General features: G+C 38.3%; 1 protein-coding gene across 4 annotated transcripts in view; it reads left to right on the plus strand.

Annotated features, from left to right (window-relative positions):
* Positions 1-972: 972 nt before the first annotated feature.
* The window catches only part of SLC12A1 (solute carrier family 12 member 1), an 88498-nt gene continuing 66635 nt past the window's right edge, over positions 973-22835 (plus strand). Inside the window, exons 1-7 of one of the 4 annotated variants that reach the window (XM_043920871.1) lie at positions 973-1015; positions 2356-2960; positions 11359-11490; positions 11646-11721; positions 17531-17626; positions 19870-20009; positions 21059-21169. In XM_043920871.1, coding sequence (XP_043776806.1) covers positions 2541-2960; positions 11359-11490; positions 11646-11721; positions 17531-17626; positions 19870-20009; positions 21059-21169 — 975 coding nt within the window. In that variant the 5' untranslated portion in view covers positions 973-1015; positions 2356-2540. Of the gene's footprint in view, positions 1016-1312; positions 1330-2355; positions 2961-11358; positions 11491-11645; positions 11722-16889; positions 16986-17530; positions 17627-18146; positions 18243-19869; positions 20010-21058; positions 21170-22835 lie in introns of those variants that run through there. The other 3 variants (XM_043920874.1, XM_043920873.1, XM_043920875.1) reach the window with 3 other exon arrangements.

Consider the following 22835-nt stretch of genomic DNA (forward strand, 5'->3'; position numbering starts at 1 on the left):
GAAAGTTAAGGCACAAGGAGGCTGACTAACTTGCCAGAGTTCACATAGATAGGAAGGGGCAGGACCAGGATGTAAATCAAGCACACTGTCTTCAGAGACTTGCTCCTACTCTCTGTACCACACCACAACTGTGCTGCTCAGACAACCGGCAATCACTTGAGTCGTTTCTAATAAAACATGAGGAGGACTCCTTCAATCATCCTGATCGAAAACCAGTGACAGAAACTGCATGGAGGAACTGTTTGTGCTGTCTTACTAACCACCACCTCACAGATTTGGGCAAAACCTTTTCTGCAACAAAACTCAAAACCCAGTTTTGATTTAAAAAAAAAAAGAAAAAGAAATGTTTTGCCAGGTAGAGGTCAAAAGGTCACTTAGCAGTGCCACTGAAAAACTTACCTGTAGTTTGATTCCTGCTTAAAAGAGTTTTCCCACTAAGTAGAAATAATTGTCAATAAACCATTGATCATACTCTCCATCTGCTCATTTCCCATGCAGAGAAGAATCAAGGTAATATCTACCATAAGCAAGATAAAATAATCTCAATACCATTTTCTAGTTGCAAAGTGTAGAAATTATCTCTGGAGGCCTATATTTTGCTGCAAATCCTCAACAATAGGAGGTCACTAGGAATCATGTGAAACGAGAATACGAGATTCTATTTATTTAACCTCAAACAACTGAAGCAGGGTTCATATTTTGTTGGATGATTGCTGTTGAGCAATTCAACTCCCCTTATGAATTAAAGAAACTATTTGTCTTCCTGTCCAAAGGGATTAATGGTTTACTCCTGGTTACAAGTTGATGTAGAACTCAAGGTTCTTCTGTGCTAATGGCTGGGTGGTATTATTTCAGGCCAATCAGTGCTTCGTCATCTTTTTCAAGGAAGATTTTAGCCAATAAGAAGAAGCCTAATTTTGGGGGTGGTGGGGGAGGGGGGAGGGAGGGCTAAGTGGTTCATATATGTCTGGGTGATGCTGAAGGCTATCATTCCTGAGAAGAAGGCTCCCAGGTGGTAAGTTAAACATTTCTGGGCAGGGTAAAAATTATACTTAAAATTATGCTGTAAAGTGGATTCTGAGGAGTGGAGTAAAGGGGAGGATGTCAAGGGCTATGAAGTGAGAAGTTCCATAAAAACTAAAGAGGTAATAGCTTCACTTATTATTTCCCCAGGAATGATTATTTGGAGTTGAAGCTGAGATTTTTTTTTTCTTTAATTCAAAGAAACATCTGCTGGGGAGAAGCAAGATTTTTATTTGTTTGTTTTTTGTATTTATCTATCTTTGTTGAATTTTCTTTGAAAAGCCAAATTTTAAGATATCAATAAAGGTAATATTCTAATGAAAGAACATTCTAAAATGGGATTATATCATGGATTGTGAAAATGATTATGTAGTCTATCTATCTCACAGTCAAATAAAAACCCTCTCAAAAATTGAGAATATTTCATTAAAGGGAATCAGTAGAGCTTGATTATTCTGCCTAAATATAGCATATAATTTTATTAAGGACTAAGATGTATTTCCTTACCCTGAATACTCCTGTTTTTTAAAGATTCCATAATCACATTTGTTAAAAAACAAATGTATGAACAAGTGAAATATTTTGAAGACTAGTAAAAGATCCAAGAACTCACAGAGACATCTTGACAGGATATATTTTTATAACCCGACAATAACTTTTCTTTAGAAGTTCTAAAAATATTTTAGAAATTTACTCATGATGTAATATGTGTTAATATCAATCATAACATACTTTCCAATTTTCACATTTAGTACTGTCAATGTACTGTGTTTCAGGCTGAGAATATTCTCACTAGCCTTCACTCAATTTGTTTGGTAGAGTTTCATCTTTTCTAAAGTCATATTGAATCCACCTGCATTGAGTACAAGCAAATACTAGAAATGCAGGTAGCATTTTAATGACTCCATTGGAAATTCTGTTTGCTGAAGCACGTCCCCAGTTATTTATTACAGGATTTAATTGCTTAGGTAACTAAGGTTCCTAAGTGTAGGTGTTAGTCACTCAGTCGTGTCTGACTCTTTGCGACCCCAGGTACTGTATCCCACTAGGCTCCTCTGTCCACGGAATTCTCTAGGCAAGAGTACTAGAGTGGGTAGTCACTCCCTTCTCCAGGGGACCTTCCCTACCCAGGGATCGAACCCAAATCTCCTGCAGAGACTTGCAGGCAGATTTTTTACTGTCTGAGCTACCAGGTTCCTAGACAGGTCATTTTTAAGGAAATGAATTTAAAGTTGTATGTCTTATGAAAGAAAACTGTTCCCTCATACCTCAACCATACTTAAATGTCTTTATATTACCTGGAACAAGATTAATTTTCTCTTTTAATGACAGCTTTGAAGAACATTCTGAAGATTGTATAGGAGACAATATATCAAGAATCTTATTTGTTGCATTGTTCTAGAACAAAAGTCAAGAGCTCCCTAATGTAGCATGTTAGTGTTTGTTTTGAAGAGCAAATCTACACATTTTTAAAACAACCATAAAGTAGTCAGTTTAGTGAAAAATCTATTTGGAAGATGTCACTGAACAACTCCTCCAATGTATTTCTGGATTCCACGCCTAGTAATACCAGTCGCTTCCAAGTTAATGTCGTAAATGAGAGCCACGAGAGCAGGGCTGCTGTGAATGACAACGCTGACCCTCCACACTATGAGGAAACCTCTTTTGGGGATGAAGGCCAGAACAGATTCAGAATCAGCTTTAGGCCTGGGAATCAGGAGTGCTACGACAATTTCCTCCAAACCGGAGAAACGGCTAAAACAGATGCCAGTTTTCATGCTTACGATTCTCACACAAACACATACTACCTACAAACCTTTGGCCACAACACGGTGGATGCTGTGCCCAAGATTGAGTACTATCGCAACACCGGCAGTGTTAGCGGGCCCAAGGTCAACCGACCCAGCCTGCTGGACATTCACGAGCAACTCGCGAAGGTAAGCTTGAGGGTACAGACAAGTATCCTCCTTATTCCTTCAGGTGATTCCCTACTCCATACGAACCTTATAACTGTAAACGTGTCCAATGGCAAACTGTCCATCTTACTCACACAACTGTTCCTAGTTCCCGATAAACAGAAGATACACAAAAAGTGCTTCACAAATGTTTACTAGCTGGGAAAGAGAACTAAAAAATGAATTCTGAAAGTTAGGCAATATGTGGGGTCTTGTTTACAGTTATTGTCTATTCAATTCACACTTGGTTAAGCATGTCAATCTGAATACTAAGCTGGTTTCACATTGGTATTAATGGCTCCACAACAGTTGTAAAAAGAAGAGAAATCACTGGTGCTTGCTGTAGTTAATACTGTGCAAATAGACTTTAGAGCACATGGGTATTTTTTATATTCTTTAAAAAGAGAGAAGAGATGTATAAGATTCAGCATTTTATCCTTTCCTCTTCAAAACCTTGCCCAAAGTTCCTGAAGGCACTTAAGCATATAAAAGTAACTAAATTAAATTTTACTACAGAAGCAGCAGAAGTGGCTAAACTTTTCATTATTTATGGAATATGGCCAAGCTGTTAGAAGCATGAGGCAGCACTTTTTCTAATCTTTAGCAAAGCATTTGTAAGCTTAGTAGATTTCTTCTTCCGTAACTTGTTCTAAAATATATTGATGCACTTTATTTTCCTGCTCATCTGGAACATAGTTTGGAATGAAGAGCACTCTTTATGTGATATAATTAATTACTATGAAGAATAATTAGTTGTCTCACATCTAAATGCACTCTACCTTTGCCTAGAGTTTAAGGTATGGGGGAAAAAATGGCTGGAACAATTCTTTTCATATTCATTCTTTCATTCAACCATTTTTAAATTAAATGATTGCCCACTCCAGGGATTCTAGGATTACTGCTAATACGATTCTAATAGAGGTGAAAAGCTCCCTTTAGTTTCTGCTCATCTTTCTTTCCTCAGGAAAATCCCTCTCCATAACCAATTCCCCTTGGCTGCTCAGGATTCCGAACCCTAGGTCCTAACTCAGGAGATTGAGCGACATCCAGAGAAAGAGCTGTGCCCTGTATCTTTACACCTCTCCCCACCGGACCTTACTTGTGCTGTATCACCAACACTCTGCTAAGTGGTTGCTTTATTTATAGACATAAGATTTAGGTTTAATCTGGGATATTTGGTGCTTTAATCAAAAGACATTAGCAATGTAGCGGTTTCGGACAAAATGGCAGGCCCAAGAAAAGCTGCTGAGAAGCCAGGCAATTTGAAGCTCCAGTCAGACTAATGTGTCATTTTCCTTTTCTATGTGAGAGAAGGGGAAAGGAGAAGAAAGAAAAGGGAGAAGGAAAAGAGGGAAAAGAAGGTTGAAAGAAGGGGCACAAAGAGTTTCTGAGACATGGGAAGGGCAGAAAGAGAAAGTTAGAACCTTATAAAGAGGTTTTGATTTATCCTGAAGAAGTAAAATGAGCAGACTTGAAATTTTATTCCACTGTACCCTACCTCATTACACATGATAATTTTTAAAGCTGCATACTTTGTTAAAATTGTGATCAAAATTTAAATATTCTCACTCCCTTCCCCAACTTACAACAAAAGAAATGAAAATTTTAACTCCTGGGATTCTCCAGGCAAGAATACTGGAGTAGGTTGCCATGCCCTCCTCCAGGGGATCTTCTCAACCCAGGGACTGAATCCAGGTCTCCCACATTGCAGATGGATTCTTTACTGTCTGAGCCACAGGAGTGGGTAGTCTGTCTGTTCTCCAGGGGATCTTCCCAACCCAGAAATTGAACCAAGGTCGCCTGCATTGCAGGCAAATTCTTTACAGGCTGAGCTACCAGGAGAGCCCCTATTAAAAAGGAAATGGTGTAAATTCACAGTGTTCTTAGGACTGATATTCCATAGAGAGGAAAGTGGCTGATTTACAATTTCCAAAGCCACAGTTTACATAAATATTTATATAAGGGGAGAAAAGTTCTGAGGGCACTGTTGTTAGAAAACTATCTGAATGACTGAACAGGAGAAATGTCATAGCTGCATTTGACAGTTTTGATGACTGTCTGAAATATCATATTATTTTTGAAAAGATGAGACTAAGGTCTTTAACTTGTAGTATTTTTCCTCAGATATGAAAGAATGGCAAATTAAATACATTAAAAACTAGATTTAGTCTCAATGCCCTGAATAATCATTCTGAACCAGTATAGTTATTCTTTTTGTGAACTTGATCCTTATCTAAGGTGCTCAGTCGCTTCAGTCCTGTCTGACGATATGCAACCCTATGGACAGAAGCCCGCCAGGCTTCTCTGGCCATGGGATTCTCCAGACAAGAATACTGGAGTGGGTTGCCATTTCCTCCTCCAGGGGATCTTCTCAACCCAGGGATCAAACCCACATCTCCTGTGTCTCCTGCATTGCAGGTCAATTCTTTATCACTAAGCCACTGGGGAAGACCCTCATCTAGGGCACTTCAGTTTGATTTAATCATGCAGAACTATGCACATAACCAAATTGGGAGCAGCATCTGAATATAACCAGCAAATCTACAATGGGCACATTCTCACAGCCAGGGCCATTCTAGTGTTGCTGCACTTGTGAGCACCTGTTCCACGCGTTCTTCTGTGCTGTCCTTCAGACTTTAACAGTCTGCTGCTGCTGCTGCTAAGTCGCTTCAGTCGTGTCCGACTCTGTGCGACCCCATAGACGGCAGCCCACCAGGCTCCCCCGTCCCTGGGATTCTCCAGGCAAGAACACTGGAGTGGGTTGCCATTTCCTTCTCCAATGCAGGAAAGTGAAAGTGAAGTCGCTCGGTTGTGTCTGACTCTTAGCGACCCCATGGACTGCAGCCTACCAGGCTCCTCCATCCATGGGATTTTCCAGGCAAGAGTACTGGAGTGGTTAACAATGCGGGCCTTCTTCAATTCATTTCTTCTTTGCTAGTGAATTTGATTCTGCTATTCTCCCTGCTTTCCCCCACCTCCCAAATAAAAGATGAAGACTTGCAGTGTAAAGTAAATATGCTGTCACCTTCTTGTGGTCCTTGACAGCTTTATGGTAGTTCTTCAAATCACAGATATAAATGATCACTAGAACAAATATTATATAATAATACTCAGACATGTCACTGATTTTGTATGCAAAAAAATAACTCTTAGTGTTTACTTAAATAATTTAAAAGTAGAAAGTAACTGACATAGTATAAGTTAAGAGATATTTTTTGATCCCTAATCTTGCTTTTAAAAGCCGTGTAGGAACAGTATATTCATACTAAATGGCAGAACATACTTAGTCAGAAATCAGTTGGATTTTGTGCAAATCCTGATTATAGCTTCCAAGCTGGAAAAAAAAATTACACGACAAGCTTGTCCTAGTAGGTAAAATGAAAAATAGGCTTGAAAGACGTTATTTTAAGTCTCTGTCTTAATAGAACTCCAGGAGTGATAGATATTGACAGAATTTGTAATCCCAATGATTTGATATCATAGTAAAGAAATCCTTTTCATTTTCTGTGTAGTAAAGAGCTAAATGCCTACACTAGTGGCCATGAATTACAGATTTCTGAAAACTCTGGTTAAAAGTAGAGAAAAATTACTTCATCCCTTACTTGCAGTCCTGTACAAGTTGTTGCCATTCTGTCGCTAAGTCGTGTCTGACTCTTTGAGACCCCTGAACTATAGCACACCAGGCTCCTCTGTCCTCCACTGTCTCCCTGAGTTTGCTCAAACTTACATCCACTGAGTTGGTGATGCTATCCAAGCAGCTTATCTTCTACCACCCCCCTTCTGCTTTTGCCCACAAGTTATGTAATATCAACTGATTTTGCAGGATGCTTGTAAATATTAGGGTTTATATGCAGACAAAGTCTAGCACATTGCTTATAATGAGTACAAACTCAAAAAATGATTCTTAATGATGGTCATGGTAATTTTTATACCAGATAATTTTTATTTTAAGTTTTATTTAAAAGTAAAATGCACACTGAAAAACATTTAATAAGTACTAAAAGTATATATACTGATTTTTCTTCTTTGATAATAGCTAGAAAGCCATTTGTCATTTTTTGGAGGTCTGAAAAAAAATCACATATTTTATACTAAATAAAATAATCCAATTTTTAATCATCTAGAAAAATCCAGTAGCAATTTACTGAAACGACACGTGATTGAATCTTTACTAGTTTATCAGTATTGGAGGGGGGAAAGTCTCTTATCAAATGGTCTTTCTTTCTTTCTTTCTTTCCTTTACCTTTTTGAATACTTAACACACAGGTAAAACTCTCGGTAAATAAATAATCATTCCCTAAAGCTATGTAATTTAAAATGCATTTATTAAAGGTTGTGGGTCATCATTTATGGTAATGGAGTGTGAACAAACAAATTAATTCAAAGCATGGAGGAAAAAACTGGTTTCAGGCAGCAATCATAAAACTTTGAGTCTTCAAGACTTTGGTCCCAAGAACGTGCACCAGCCAGGAGTCTGCCAGCCCACTGTTATAGCTCACAGCTATGAAGTTCCTACAAATCCTCGCACTGAAGTGCTGTTCCACACTTTGATGATAAGTTAACTTTATAATTGCTGTTTGGCCTTACAAAGGAGGCATTTATTAAAGAGTGAAACCAGGTTTTGCTTTGCCATGTTAGAGGACGAAGACGGCAAACAGAAAAATGATTTTGCCTTAGAGTAAACTACTTCAAAGTAAGATTTTTAGAAAACCCATTGGATTTAACCTCATTGGCAGTATCCAGGAAAGGTTAAATAACTTGCTGGAGGACAAGCACTGAATTAATTGTGTAGATTCCGAGTTTCCTAGTTTATATGGGACAAAGATTTTTCAGCTTCCGCATAACAGCAAGGAATGGAAATGGATTCTACTTAAGAATTTGCTATCGGACCTTTGTTATTCATGCAATAAATATACATTCAAGGGATTTCTCCCCACTGTGATATAAGTATATTTAAAACTTTGAGACTCTAGCAGGTAGAACATACCTAAGAGAGAGTTATAGATCCTACAGTGACTCAAATTTTGAAAAATTTGGAAAATAACTGCTTACTAATTTTTGTATATAATTATTTCCTTGATATGCCCTCATAGAATATTATTTCTGTTGCACATTGTGATGTCCTAGTGATAAACTGAAGAACTGTTAAACTGTGACCAGAAGGGCATCCATCAGATAGAAATGTTCATTTAAGAAGAAATTTTAGATATTTTATTTACCCTTTAGCCTACTTTGTAAATGCTTTCTTTCTCTCTTTCTTTTTTTTTTTTTACAATAATTGGTAGTCTAATCCAGATCTAAGGGTCAGAGTTACCATTAGAATTCATAGAAGAGCAGAGCAATTTCCTAGACCAAACCCTCAAGTTCAAGTTTAATCAGGAAACATGGATTGTAGTCCCAAGATTGCCTTTAAAAAGTGAGTGACTAAGGTTCTGTCTCATGGGCTCCCCAATTAACCCAGAAAAAGGAAATTGCTTCCTCCCTGACTGAGCAGCTGCTGCTGATCTGGCCATGGGATCTTATTAACTAGAATATTGACAATTTTGAAAGTTTTTCTCAAATCAAGTCAAATAAATGAATCTCCTAACCAAATAATCTCTTCAACATTCATGAATATTTTAACACATTCCTCAAGTCCTCACTCTCATTGATTTTTCCAGTTACACAAAATAAAATTTACATTTGACCTACTCAGCTGCCTTACAAGTGTAGAATCCTTTCAAAGAAAAACAGAATTTTTAATTGACTGGAGAACAACCTCAAGTATTTCATCCATCTGAAATTGACTGTATTGTATAGATATGTGAGATGCAATATAATAGCTCTAGCCACATGTGTCTATTGAGCACTTGAAAAGTGGTTAGCACAAACTGAGATGTGCTATCACTGTAAAATACACACTGGATTCAGAGACATGGTATGGAAAAAAAGAGTGTAAAATATTTTGTTACTATTTTTATAATGATTATTGCTGAAATGATAGTATTTTACACAGATCTGTTAAGTAAAGTATATTACTAAGACATTCTGTGGTTGAGCTCTCTCCTACAAGGTGGGGTGCCCCTACTGCTAATGAATATTTATATTGCCGATATGGAACATAAAATATTCTACAAAAATTAAATATATTTTTTAATGTAAGGATCCATATCTGAACCCAAGTTATTTTACTAAATTCTTTTTTACTTTTTTTTGAACTAGCTACCAAAAATTTTTTAATTACATTTGTGGCTGGTATAGATCACCAGTTTCTGCCCAGCTCAGCCTCAGTTTCTATGGACTTTGTTTATCCATACTTTACACTGATATGAGTATACAATGTCAGTTTCAATTATCTGTTAAGTAGGGGCTGAGTATGCTCAAAATGAAAATATTTCTCAAATAATTCAGAAATGAATTTTAACTATCATTTTCAGTTTTCTGTGCCATTCAGTTTTTTCCTAATGCTGTCAGAAAATAATAAGATAATCTGACTTGGGAAATATTGCCTTTCTAGCTCTTATTTAATGTGGCCTGCACAGAGGAAATAGTGAGAAATGGACTACCCAATAGGGAAAGAAGAAAAAAGAACAAGAGGCAAGAATGAATAAGAGACGAGTTTCTCTGCTCCTAAGTGGTAGAGATTGGGTAGCCTTCAAGTCCACTTTATGGGTTCAGTACTGTTTATCGATGGCCTGCTCTATGGCAGGTCCTTGGTTTGTATTAAGAAGTAGCTCATACCACCATCTCCTCCAGTTCAGTTTGCATACAATAACTCCTATCACGTATTACCTTGGTTACCCAAGTGGCATAATAGTGTCATGAAAAAAGTCTTATGGAGAACAAAATTGGGAGAAATCCTCGCTTAAAGGACTTCTGGAAAGAGACAAAAGGTCAAAATCACTTGACTAAACAGCCCAGATTAGGGTCTCTTACAGTGGGTATGCTAATGGTACGTGCTAAGTCACTTCAGTCGTGTCCAACTCTTTGCAACCCTATGGACTGCAGCCGGTCAGGCTCCTCTGTCCATGGGATTCTCCAGGAAAGAATACTGGAGTGGATTGCCATGTCCTTCTCCAGGGGACTTTCCCATGCTAATGGGACTAAAGCCCAAAGAAGCAAGAACCCTTGAGCATGGCAAGAGCAAGAACTTCAGTTGTTCCCAAATAAAGTCCTTATAAAGTTGTTCTTTAATAACATAATCAACTGCTGAATCTAAAAGTCTTCCCTAATAATTTCAAAATCCCTCCTGGGGAAGATTGCTTTTGGGGAGCTCAGTGGGGTATAGTCTAACCATTAGTCAATGAAATGCTTTGCTAGACAGGCTAAATTAAGTGGGCACATCCGAAATTATTCAGTCAAATCTAAAAGAAATGCTAGAAAGTTGTCTTTAACTTGAAAGAAACATAGCTATTTCTTTCTCCATTAAATTCAGAAATTATTCAACTGACAGGGAAGATCTTTTTTCAAAATTAGGCCACAGTGGGGGGAAAAAAACTAAGTAAAGGTTTTGATCTTTTTTTATAGGACTTACCACTTCTTATTTCTACTAGTTTTCTAGTAGTCAGTAGGGAGACTTCTCACCTTCTGTACAATACTATTGCACATCCAACAATTCTCAGGCAAAGGTATATCAAATCTGGAAGAAAATTCCCCTATAGGAGTAGTGTTTTTGTAATCATACACTTTTTGCACCTTTGAAGAAAACTCTAAACCTTAAAAAAAAAAAAAAAGACAAGAGACTTCTATGTGGTCCTTTATTGAATCTTCTTAAAGATACTCTGACATGAGTGGAGAATTTTTATTATCATTATTTCAGATGGATAAAATGAAGCCCAGGAAGGTTAATCGAAAGAAGGCCAAACATTGCATTAGTAAGAAATGTTAACTTTCATCTTACTTTGCCTTATAAAAGACTCATTCACTTTTTTTTTTTTGTCCGCACCCCACAGTATGTGGGGTCTTAGTTTCCCAGCCAGGGATCAAAACTGTGCCTCCTGCATTGGAAGCAGGGAATCTTAACCATTGTGCCACCAGAAAAGTCCCCACCCCTCATTCACTCTTGATAATCTTTCTTACCTGCCTTGCACCCCCTCTTCCTTCTTTCCATCTTTTTGTATTCTAAATCTATCCAACTCTGATCATTCTCCCTAAGGTAATATTCTCACCAGTAGAACTGCCCAGTTTCCTTTACCACGCTTGCAGTCTCAGTGGTGCCTAAAATCACCCACAAAATGAACACATCATCTCCCGGGGCAAAAAATAATCATCTTATTAAAATGACTAGAATGTTTCCTTTTTTGACTCACACTTTATGTCAACTATTTTGATTTGCCTTTGGAAGTTTTATGGAACCATGTGTTGACCAGATATCATGTTTTTGCTCTCTATAAAAATGTAGAATGTATCAGTGGCCCCAGGTTCAGCTGATGTGGTTGCTAACGGTGAAGGGACACCTGGAGATGAACAAGCTGAAAACAAGGGAGAAGATCAAGCTGGTGCTGTGAAGTTTGGATGGGTGAAAGGTGTGCTGGTAAGAAAGTTCCTATATTTACAAATGAAAGCTATCTGTTCAATGTCCTGCTGGATTAAGTGCTAACAAGGCCTGAAAACAAGAGTCACAAAGATGCCTGGGTGTTGTCCCACTGTCACTTCTCACATCATTTTTCATGCTCCTTCAACCCACAGGTACGATGTATGCTGAATATCTGGGGTGTCATGCTCTTCATCCGCCTCTCCTGGATTGTTGGAGAAGCTGGAATCGGTAAGCACTCCCCCCACCACCCACTACATACTTTTCAATGTAAATTAAAAACTCAACAAGCAACTTGTTTTCACTGTTAATGCTGAATGTGAGATGAAGGTCACACAATTAATCTGCATTTGGGCTCTTTTACTTGGCCTCTCTGTCAATGTTTGTCAGGAGGAAAGGTAAAGGGTTAACTCCTGGGAGGCTGGAATTTTCCAGCTTGCCAGCCAGATGAATGCTCAAGTAAATATTTCATCTTTTCATAGAGTTTTAGGTGTACAAGTATATGGAGATTCATTCATTTTAAATAATATATTCATGTTTGGGTACACACTGGCAATCATCAGAGTATCCCCCTTTATGATTATTGGCAAAACTTTACTAAACAAAAATAACTTGTAGAAAAACTGGGGAAAATGTGACTTGACTAATAAAAATGATGAATTAAAAAAAAAAAATTGTGTTACTTTCAGGTACAAGCAGTAAGAAAACAAAGGTTAATGAAGTATTGCCAGATAGAAGTTTAAATAATAGATAATAACTATTGCTCATTTTTCTAAATGGAAAGTGGATGATGTTGAAATGATTTTGAGTGCTTAGTTAATGTTTTAGATATTATATTCCATTTAAACTACTGTTTCTGATGGAAAACATTTTTATTGAGAGTATATTACTTAAATTTATATGAAAATTTATTTGAAAGCTATTGAAGTTTCCGATTCAATGTGACAAAAATTATTGGTGTTCTCTATATATGGAAAATTCGTTATATATTCACTTTGGGGGGGGGGGGCGTAGCTAAAAATCATGAGTATCAAGAAAATAAAAGTTCAGATGTGCTTTCAGATTCTACTCCAAAATGTGTCTCAATTCACATATAAAAGGTACTTGGTCATTATTTACTGCCTTCACTCCTCAAAACTGATTCAGAATCACCAGAAACTTAACATGAGAAAGAAAGAGCTGGAACCAGTTCCCATAGTTTTTCCTTATTGCATGTTTAGCAACTGCTGGGTGCCTGACAAAAGGCTGCTTGCTGGCTTTATGATGCATATCAAATGAACACTTACAGCCTCGGGTCCAAAATAAGTCTATGCTGTTCCATGGAAAATCTGCATCTTAATATTGCCAAGTTGTTGCTCCAGGGTTTCATGCAAAATTAATTTTTTAAGGGCAGTTTAGTAACTTATTGAGATCATCAGGAAACAATACTTTGTTTGGAGGTGTGAGTGTGGCCCAGGGCAAGAGTGATTGTTTTGAATGCAGCTTATTTGAAACCCATATGTTTGGGCAATAATCTGAACTTTAATCAGATCTCACATTATTCTTCCCAATCAATCCAGCTTCATGATTATTGCAAAATTGCAGAATATGAAGAATGTTATCTTGTGCTAAACTGTTTCTTATACTTTCAGACATCAATATTGTTTCAACAAAGATCTTTTATTTAAGCAGTCAAGTCTAACTTCAGGAGAGAGTAGAGTTCTACCTAAATGGGTGTCCAGTGGGCTTTTCTATGAATGGAGATTTTTGGTTTTTCTTTACTCTGAGAAAATAGACTTTAGTGAGTAGTAGAAACTTAACTATCAACCTTACTCAGTTTTACTGGACTTTGCTACAGTCTTAAAACTGAATGAGTTGATTAAGTCACTATCTGGGTCCCATTTGTGCTCTTTTTATTGGGAAAGAAAACAAACGAGTATGTACTCCCTTCTTGCTTTGTGAGGGCCTTGGGGAAGAAACCTGAATACACTTTCAAGCTCAGACTCTGGAAACGAAGCCAGAAGGAAGCTGTAGCCAGGAGTAATGGCAGCTATAGTCCTTGTGTAACTATTCTGGGGCCGTAAGTTTTGGCTGCCTCGTCCCCAAAAGTATATGCTAGAATGAGCTGATAATGCCATCTACTTGTTCTCTGTCTTGACCACTTTGGCTGGGGCATGTAGTATCCAATGAACTTAACCATCAAGCAAGGAAGAAGGGTGTGAAAAGCAGATGAGACTGAAGCAAGTCATTTATATTCTGTGTATTTCACTTTCTCATCTGAAAATTAGGGAGCTGGATTAATTGTTTCCCAATCAATTCTTTGAAGATAAAGCTAAAGAATCTTCCTTAACAGGGAGACACAAATCGAGATAGGCTGAGGATAGCTCAATAATCTTCAGACTGCAGGGTGCATAAGAATTACCTGGGAAGTTAGTTACAACACTGCAGAATCCTGGGATTCACTTGGAAAGATCCAAAGTCAGTGAGGCTGGGCATTTTAAATAAGTACCCCAGGCATTTCCTGAAGCAGGTGGTTCAAAGACCCAAGTCTGAGGATGAACCTAATGTTTTCTAAATTGCTTACACCCTGAGATTTTATATTTGATTGTGAGATGTATGCAAATCCCTTGCTGTTTAAAATACATACTTTATACCAGGATTCTAAATAGTTTACAGAAATATACACAATGCAAAAGGATAAATTAAGAATTGTTCAGAAAATAAAGGCAAAGTGAATATAAAGGTAGGAAAGTACTAAAAGTCAGACTAGTTTTAATATCATGAAATGCCAACTATATGATTCAGTCCAGTTGCTGCGGTAAGCTAAACATTCGCTATGAAACAATATCAAGAGTTAATGAGCAAAAAAATAAAAGGAAAGCATCTTTAGTGGCACACAGACCTGAAACTGCACAGAGATAGAGAGGCAGTGCTCACCACAGGATCCCTGTAAAGGATACAGAGAATTCAGTGCAATCATTTCTTACAACACCAAGTGTTTAAGATAAACTCTAGGAGCCAAACCAATATAGTCTAAGTTTGCACCTCATGCCCAACTTAGCCTCTTCCTCCTGCACTTTAAACTGTAGAAACAGCCTAGAAACTTTGGCTAAAACCAGGATATAACTGAAGGTGTCAAAAGAGCCATCTTCCAATGCCTCATTCCCATTTTTGTTCGTAACCTCCCTCCACTTCCCCTTCGTCTAGGGCATGGCCAGAAAGATCACAGCCTCTCTTAGCTGACTGCCCTTCTTACATCCTTGGAACAAGAGCCTACCAACAACAATTATGAAGCATTCACTTTATGTCAAGGAACACATCAAACAGGCACAGACAAGCACATTCTGGCTGCAGCCAGCGTAATTTCAGTGCCTGTGAGCCTGTAACTTCTCCCTGAATTTAAGGTTGACCTCCTGGCTCAACAGTAAAGAATCCACCTGAAATGCAGGATGATGCAGGAGAAGCGGGTTCAATCCCTGAGTTAGGAAGATCCCCTGGAAGACGGCATGGCAACCCACTCTTGTATTCTTGCCTGGAAAATCCCATGGACAGAGGAGCCTGGCAGGCTACAGTCCATGAGGTTGCAAAAGAGTTGGACATGACTGATAGTTTCTACAGGACTGATCTATTGAGGAAGGTAATGAAGGGATGAAAGTGAAAGTTGCTCAGTCCTGTCTGACTCTTTGCAACCCCATGGTCTATACAGACCATGAAATTCTCCAGACCAAAATACTGGAGTGGGTAGCCTTTCCCTTCTCCAGGGGATCTTCCCAACCCAGGGATCAAACCCAGGTCTCCCACATTGCAGGCGGATTCTTTACCAGCTGAGCCACAAGGGAAGCCCAAGAATACTGGAGTGGGTAGCCTATCCCTTCTCCAGGGGATCTTCCCAACTCAGGACTCGAACCAGGGTCTCCTGGATTGCAGGCAGATTCTTTCCCAACTGTGCTATGAGGAAAGCCTTCAATGAAGGGGAGGAAGTTACAGTTTTCCCTCTACTCATTTTAGGCTCATTGGCTAGTGCCCTATAAATTAGACTGAAAACATACAGATTAATAAAAGAAAAACAATCAGAAGTTTATTAACATGTGAATCCATTGTGCCTATAAATGGGAATCCTCAGTGATGAGTAACTCAAACGGGTGGTTAGAATTTGGTCTTATCCAAGCATCTGAGCAAAAGAACAACACATTTTTAGAGAAATAACAAGACAAAGGAAAAGACTGAATGTCTAGAGTGGCACATTGTGAAAAGGCAAATATGTGGGAGAACTAGTGGAAGATGAGGCCTAGTTAGTAAAGTCTATGTAGATTCCTCTAGCACCATTTCCAGCTGTCTCCAATCTCTAGCTGATAACTATCCCCAGGAGAAAGGAAAACAGAGACACCTTTACAAATTTATGTCCTGCCTTTAGGCAAATAAGGGGAAGTATCTGCTTCTATTCAGTTGTCTTTAGCTCAAAGTAATCCTTATGCTAACATGGCAAATTTGGCAACAGCATATTCTGCTACCCTTCAATGTCCTCCTGGCTGTGAATTTCCTAAAACTGAGAACAGCCTTGCCTTCCTCTGAATTCTGGTCTACTTTCTCCCTCTCATAGTAAATGATTCTACACCATAAGATCCTTGAGGGCAGCTTTTTTCATTTTTATTTTTCATTGCATTTCACATACTGCCTAACACAGCTGGATATATAGTTGGCTTTTAATAAACAATAACAGTTACTACTACTGTGGATATGATTAAAAAGCGGCACCTTTGATTGTGTACTGTGTTGTATGCACTATGCTACTTTACACATGCATTCTGCCTTTACACGTGCCACTGCTTGCTTTATACATGGCCACTTTACACACATTCTTTCTAATTTCATTGCCATTTCTGGCTCAGAAAATAGGTAACTTATCAGAGTTCACATAGCCAATGAGTAAATGCAGTTTGATTTGATTCTTTCTACTTTATTCCTCTGCCAGATGAACAATTTTCTACACTATTAATATATATAATTTTCCACTCCTATGCAATCAAATAGACATAAAAAGATAGTTCCCTGGAAGATTGAATATTTACCCTTTACAAATAATATTAGCAGCTTGGGATTGTTCAGACCAATTATTATGTTTATGGGTGTCTAGAACTTCATAAATAGTGAGGTTCACGTTAAATTTTGACCAGCCATAGTTGCTTAATTAGGTGCAACTTTGTACTGCACATCTTAGGTCTTGAGTTTCTTGGATCTGTGCTACCATGGGCAGAAAATGTCAAAGCTGAGCATTTCCTCTGTGGTGGCTTCCAGACTAACTTGTTAAACTCATATGTGATCCTTTGGTGATTACTCTAGACTTGCTGACTTTTTTTGTAAACAATCTAAATGGATTATTCCACCATTTAATTGCCTTTACTTTTCCTTTCTCAACTGAGGTCTTGGTGTGATTATCATCGGCTTAGCCGTGACAGTGACTGGTATCACTGGTTTATCCACCTCTGCTATTGCTACAAATGGATATGTCAGAGGAGGTAATTAAACTTCTGACCTGCGTGATCATTTGTAAGGTAAAGGCAACACAGGCTCAAAGAGTTCACCACTGACATTTCTGAAGTGTTTTCAAAGGTAATCCAAGTTGGTTCCTTTTTTTTTCCTTTTTTTACCCTGCCAGGCAAGAGAGATGCAAGAAAAATGGAGAAGGATTTAACCTTTGTCAAAACTCCAGCTTTCTCATTCAGGTTCCTCGCAAGCACAAGAGAAGGTCAAATGTTATGTTTTCTCTTTTCACAGCCAGGGTAACTTCTCTCCCAGGACACCAGCATAAGTCAACTTTTTCTTTCCAGGGCCGCATTTTAGATTGTGTTTACTTTTGGAGACCATCCTTCATCATAATGAGCAGTTCTCTGATTTTATCTTTATACCAGGCAAACCAGTTTCTCTTTAGCACGAAGGATCTCCACTGGGGCCCAAAGGCTTGGATGTAAAAACTTAAATTCAAAGCAGTATAGTTTGCAGCAATAGGGAATCCAAGGAAGACGAGTAAAATGTAATATCTTCTGTTTTTCATTGCTAACAGGTCTTGGAGTTCTCATAATTCTTCTTTCCACCATGGTCACTTCTATTACTGGGTTGTCAACTTCTGCAATAGCAACTAACGGGTTTGTTCGTGGAGGTAAAATTTCTAAGATATATAAATATTCTCAACACTTGTTACGGGTAGGCAAAAACTTTTTATTATTCTTTACTTCTTTTTGGTGGAAACAAGAAAGTAGCTCGATGTTCTTGAAGTTGGACCCAGAAGAAAACATAAGGTACTGTCCATATAGCCCCTGTCTACTCTGGTCAGCTCTGGTCTCTTTCTAACGGTCCTCTCTGGCACATTGCAGGTCATGGATTCCATATGCACAAATTCCTTGGGTAAATGCTTTACTTTTCAGGCTACTGCACAACTCCAGCTGGCGTTTCTTGAAAACCGATTCCTCAACACAGCTTCAGTTTTAAAGTTTAGTACATTTCAGGTACCTTCTAGACCTTCCTATACCTGGATGCAATGGGATCTTTTAGAACATTTCAGGTTTTTCATGGGGAGACGGATCATTCCTTGACAAGGTTCAAACTGCTGCCTCCTGAAGTACTTACTGGTGACTTCTTGAAGTCCTGGAACCAAACACCTTTCTTGGGGGATTTTTCAGGTCTTGGAGTCATCATCATCGGCCTGAGTGTGGTAGTGACAACACTTACAGGTATTTCTATGTCTGCTATTTGCACAAATGGAGTGGTAAGAGGAGGTAAGCCAATCCATGCACTTGTGACTACAAGCTTTGATTATGTAGTGATGTCTAAAGTTGGTTTAATGTTGGAAGTAAAATTTGTACATTGATAATTAGTTCCCAAAGGATTCAAACAAAACAAAATGATCCAAAATTTAAATAGCAAGGCATGATTCTTTTCACCTAAAATTAAGAGATCTCCAGAAAAGATTTTTTGGGCCCACCTCCTGTGAATGATCATGTTCATAAAGCAGAGAATGATCAGGTGTCTAGAAAGAAAGCATGTGTTAAAGTGAAATAAATGGTTTCTTTGTGCCTTGGATGAGCGCCGCTGGCTCTTCCCCAGGCCCTCTTAAAAGGGGTCTTCTTGAGCATCCCAGCTGACACTCCTGACACTTCTCATTCAGTAAGCCCTCAGAGTTCACCCCAATGCTATGCTACCAATGGCCAACAGGCTTCAGAAGATTCTCAAAAAGAAAATAAAACAAAGGGTTACTTTCAAATCATCCAGGAACATGTGGGCCTGGGCTGGAAATGAGTGAGTAAAGTCTGTCATTGTTCTTCAAACTTCCTTTCTTCCTCGACCAAGTCTAGTAATTGGCTGCTAATTTACTTAATGTAATCAGGACAATGGAAATAGTGAGGATTTGCCCAACCCAAATAAAACTTTACATTTATAGAGAAGGTGTTGCCCCTTCACCCAAAGGAGTTACTATGGAGGAAACAGTGAAGCTTTCAGTGAAAGACAGTTTTGGTTGTACTGTGTCTGTGTGTTCAGCGTCACTCTCCTACCACTAGTTCAGTACAGGAAGTCGTGAATTCACACGCTCTGTGATAACATCCAGTCACCTAGGCCTTTCAACAACTACTTATTTTTGCCTTCAGAACTCAGAACTTTCTCTCAGAACTCTCAAGGTGATTAGCCATTCTGGCTCAGTCTTTCTCACACCCAGAAGTACACAGCCATGTATAGAACTTCCTTTTCAAAGTCAAGAGAGAAGCAATCATCCTAAGCTCTCTGCAAGTTACTTCCCACCTGCCACCCCAATTCACATATGGGTATTTGGGGATAACCATGCTTTCTTGAGCTAAAATCATCAAAACTAAGTCTGATGTATAAAGCGGATAATACATAGCACTATATAGTTATCAATTTTAATGTAGTAAATATATGCCAAAAATTATACCAGAAATGAAGCTTGAATGACATTGATAAACTTTACCTACTTCATTTTCTGCCTGTGCTTGCCTGTTTCTGGAAATTTCAGATATGAAATTATTAATCTGAACTCTCCAATGAAGTTAGAGACAAATAATTTTATAAATTCAAAAGACAAAGAATTTGAAAGAAAAGTTTGCTATGTTCCTATTTGTAGCATTTGTGTACTATAGGTTTTGATAAATTAGATTTTATCTAGTCAAGATAGTTTTATTGTAGATTATACACAGAATTCAAAGAAAGGCTAAGTTATTTATTAAGTTGACACAAGATTTCTAAAATTACGAGGATTTGTAATATTTTTATTAAAAAAAAATTAGAATAGTTAGTATTTTAAATGTTCTCAGACAGTCAAAATTATTTGGTCATATAAACTAAATCCTTTAGCAGTTTGTCAGTATAAAACATGTTCATTTCTTATTTCAGGTGGGGCCTACTATCTTATTTCCAGAAGCTTAGGGCCTGAGTTCGGTGGATCTATAGGCTTGATCTTTGCTTTTGCCAATGCAGTGGCTGTTGCTATGTATGTGGTGGGATTTGCTGAGACTGTGGTAGATCTTCTTAAGGTAATTAAAAGCTTTTGTTCTCTTCATCCAAGCAAGATAATTTGGTTTAATTTGCTTTTCCAGGGCACTAGAGGATATCATTATGGCAAGATGAGAGGAAATAGATTTGTTGTGCAGAATGTGGAAGCTGAATATAATTGGCATCAGAACTTCTTAGAGTACTGGCTCTCACACTTACCAGCTGACAGATTTTGGACCAGTCCCTTTGTTCATCTGAACCTTGCTTTTCAAATCCATAATATGGGTTAATAATATTGTCCTATGTCTTTCATATAAATGTGGTACAGATCAAATGAAATAATGGACATGAAATACAGGGTAAAACATGAAAGAAAAGATAAATAATGAGCATTATTGTCAGCATCAATATTACTATTATGGTTACAGATGTCCAAAAGGAAAGAAAGTTCAAACATTAGCACTCATTGTAGGAAACGGCATTTTTTAGCATAGGTGCTCTGTCTGGATGGTATGTATGTGAGCACATTAATTAACTAGTAGGTAAGCTAGCTTCCAGTCCCCCTTCTGTGGAAGTGATAGCAGATACTGAATTCAATAGGTAATAGTACCTCTAGCTGAAAATCAGATTAAAAATGAGTGGATTATATAGTTCATAGTTTGTTCTTTAATTGAGTAGCACTTATTTTTTGATATTCACATTGGAGACCACTCATTTTCATCCCTCTAGGATTCCCCTTGACACACAGAAATAACTGGTTGTTCTCCTGAAACAAAATGTGATAAGTGTACATACCCATAATTTTACTTAGTGCTACAATAGCTTCAAAAGCTGTGCCTAGAATGGATCTCTAAAAATTTTAACTCCCAACCTTGGCTATCAAAGGCTTATTATTACAAGAAAAAGTAATGCTAGATGTTTTATCTTCTCAAATTTATGAGCACTTCATTTTTCTATTATCCCCAGACAGCAGGGCATAGTATCTCTTTTTACTGTTAAATGCTACAATAACACATACAGACCAAAAAAAAAAAAACAACAAAAAAAAAACTTCTAACTATTTAGGGGGGATTTTTTGTTGTTGTTCCAGGAGAGTGATTCGATGATGGTGGATCCAACCAATGACATCCGGATCATAGGCTCCATCACAGTGGTGATTCTTTTAGGAATTTCAGTAGCTGGAATGGAATGGGAAGCAAAGGTTAGTTTCTCAAAATGATATTACCAACAACTGCTAGTCAGCTTCCTGAACAAATTGCAGGAATAGAAGGAACTCCATATTCAAAAGGAATTGCTATTATTACTTTCTATGGTAGAAGGAGCCTGGTCAGTGCTCAGTGGAACAAGTCCTCAAAGCACCTAGTCCAGGCAGTCCTAAGTCATAGCTCATGTGATCAGGCCTATACTTTGTCCTTTATTCTGTAGTCACAGTGACATAGCCAACAAGATTGCTGCCATCTTCACGCACAGACCCCTTGTGGTCATAGCAATTGTACATACTGGAGGCCTGTGTCTTTTCCTCGTTTCCCTGGTATCCCCTTCCTAGCTGACCATGAATGCTGACATCCACAAGATATGACAAGCGTGTTGGGAGAAGATAACAGAGGCAGAAACTGTCATTCCCCTCTGAAATCCCGTGCTCCAGCAGCAAATCTAAGGGTACCAGAGGTCCTGGAACTAAAGAATATCTGGATTTAATGATTAGTATGTTGTCATTTAGCCGCTAAGTCATGTCTGACTCTTTGTGACCCCGTGGACTGTAGCCTGCCAGGTTCCTCTGTCCATGGGATTCTCGAGGCAAGAATACTGGAGTGGTAGCCATTTCCTTCTCCAGGGGATCTGCCCGACCCAGGGATCGAACCCGTGTTTCTGCATTGGCAGGCAGATTCTTTACCATCTGAGCCAACAGGGAAGTCACTCAGTGATTGGTATACCAGTTAGTAAATTTCTGAATGGTGGGGAGAATATCTTTTGCTTGCTTTGTAACTCTCTATGGTGATTAGTACAATCGAAACTCCTAGGTTCCTATGTGCTTGGAGGTGCAGTAACTATACCTCAAGTGGTCACCAGAAATGGAAAGATAGCCAAAACCGCCCATTTTATATAAGGCAATAGGTGCAGTAACTATACCTCAAGTGGTCACTAGAAATGGAAAGATAGCCAAAACCGCCCATTTTATATAAGGCAATAGGAAACATTCTTACATGGCGTTTATTACACATTAAACAAAAACTGACGAAGTGCTTATCATGTGCTGGGTATTCTGCTAGGCACGGGATATTCAGTGTGACCCACACAGGCACAATCCTTGCCATAGCTGAGCATATGGTCTATGGGGAGATGAGTAATAAAAAAGTAAATATAGAACGGTAAATTGTGAAAGTGCTATAAAGGAAATAAATAGGGCACTGAGATAGAATATAGCAGGGGGAACATACGTTAGATTATTCCCTGAGGGAGGCAATGTAGTTTCATGACAGTAGAAGGTAGGATTTAGAGCTCCAGCTCTGTAGTTAGAGTGGATTTGAACCTGGTTTATGTCTATACGACCTCTGGTAAATTACTTAACCTCTCTATCCCTCAGTTTTTTTTATCCTTAAAATGATGATAGCAGTATTACCTACTTCATACACTTGTGGGTGGTTATTATTTACCTGAAAGGATATTGGTAAAGTTAAAACTGCATCTGTTGTACTGTAAGCCCTCACTAAACATTAGCTGTTACTGTTTAGATTCAGTGGGCAAGAAAGCCTCTGTGAAGATGTAGGTTTGCAAAATGTAGAGAGAAGTGCATTTCCAGCTGAGGGGAACAGCCAAGCCAGTAAACACCTTGAAATGTCAGAGGGACTAAAGAACAGACGATTTGG

Source organism: Cervus elaphus, chromosome 12 (assembly GCF_910594005.1).
Source record: "Cervus elaphus chromosome 12, mCerEla1.1, whole genome shotgun sequence".
NCBI lineage: Eukaryota > Metazoa > Chordata > Mammalia > Artiodactyla > Cervidae > Cervus > Cervus elaphus.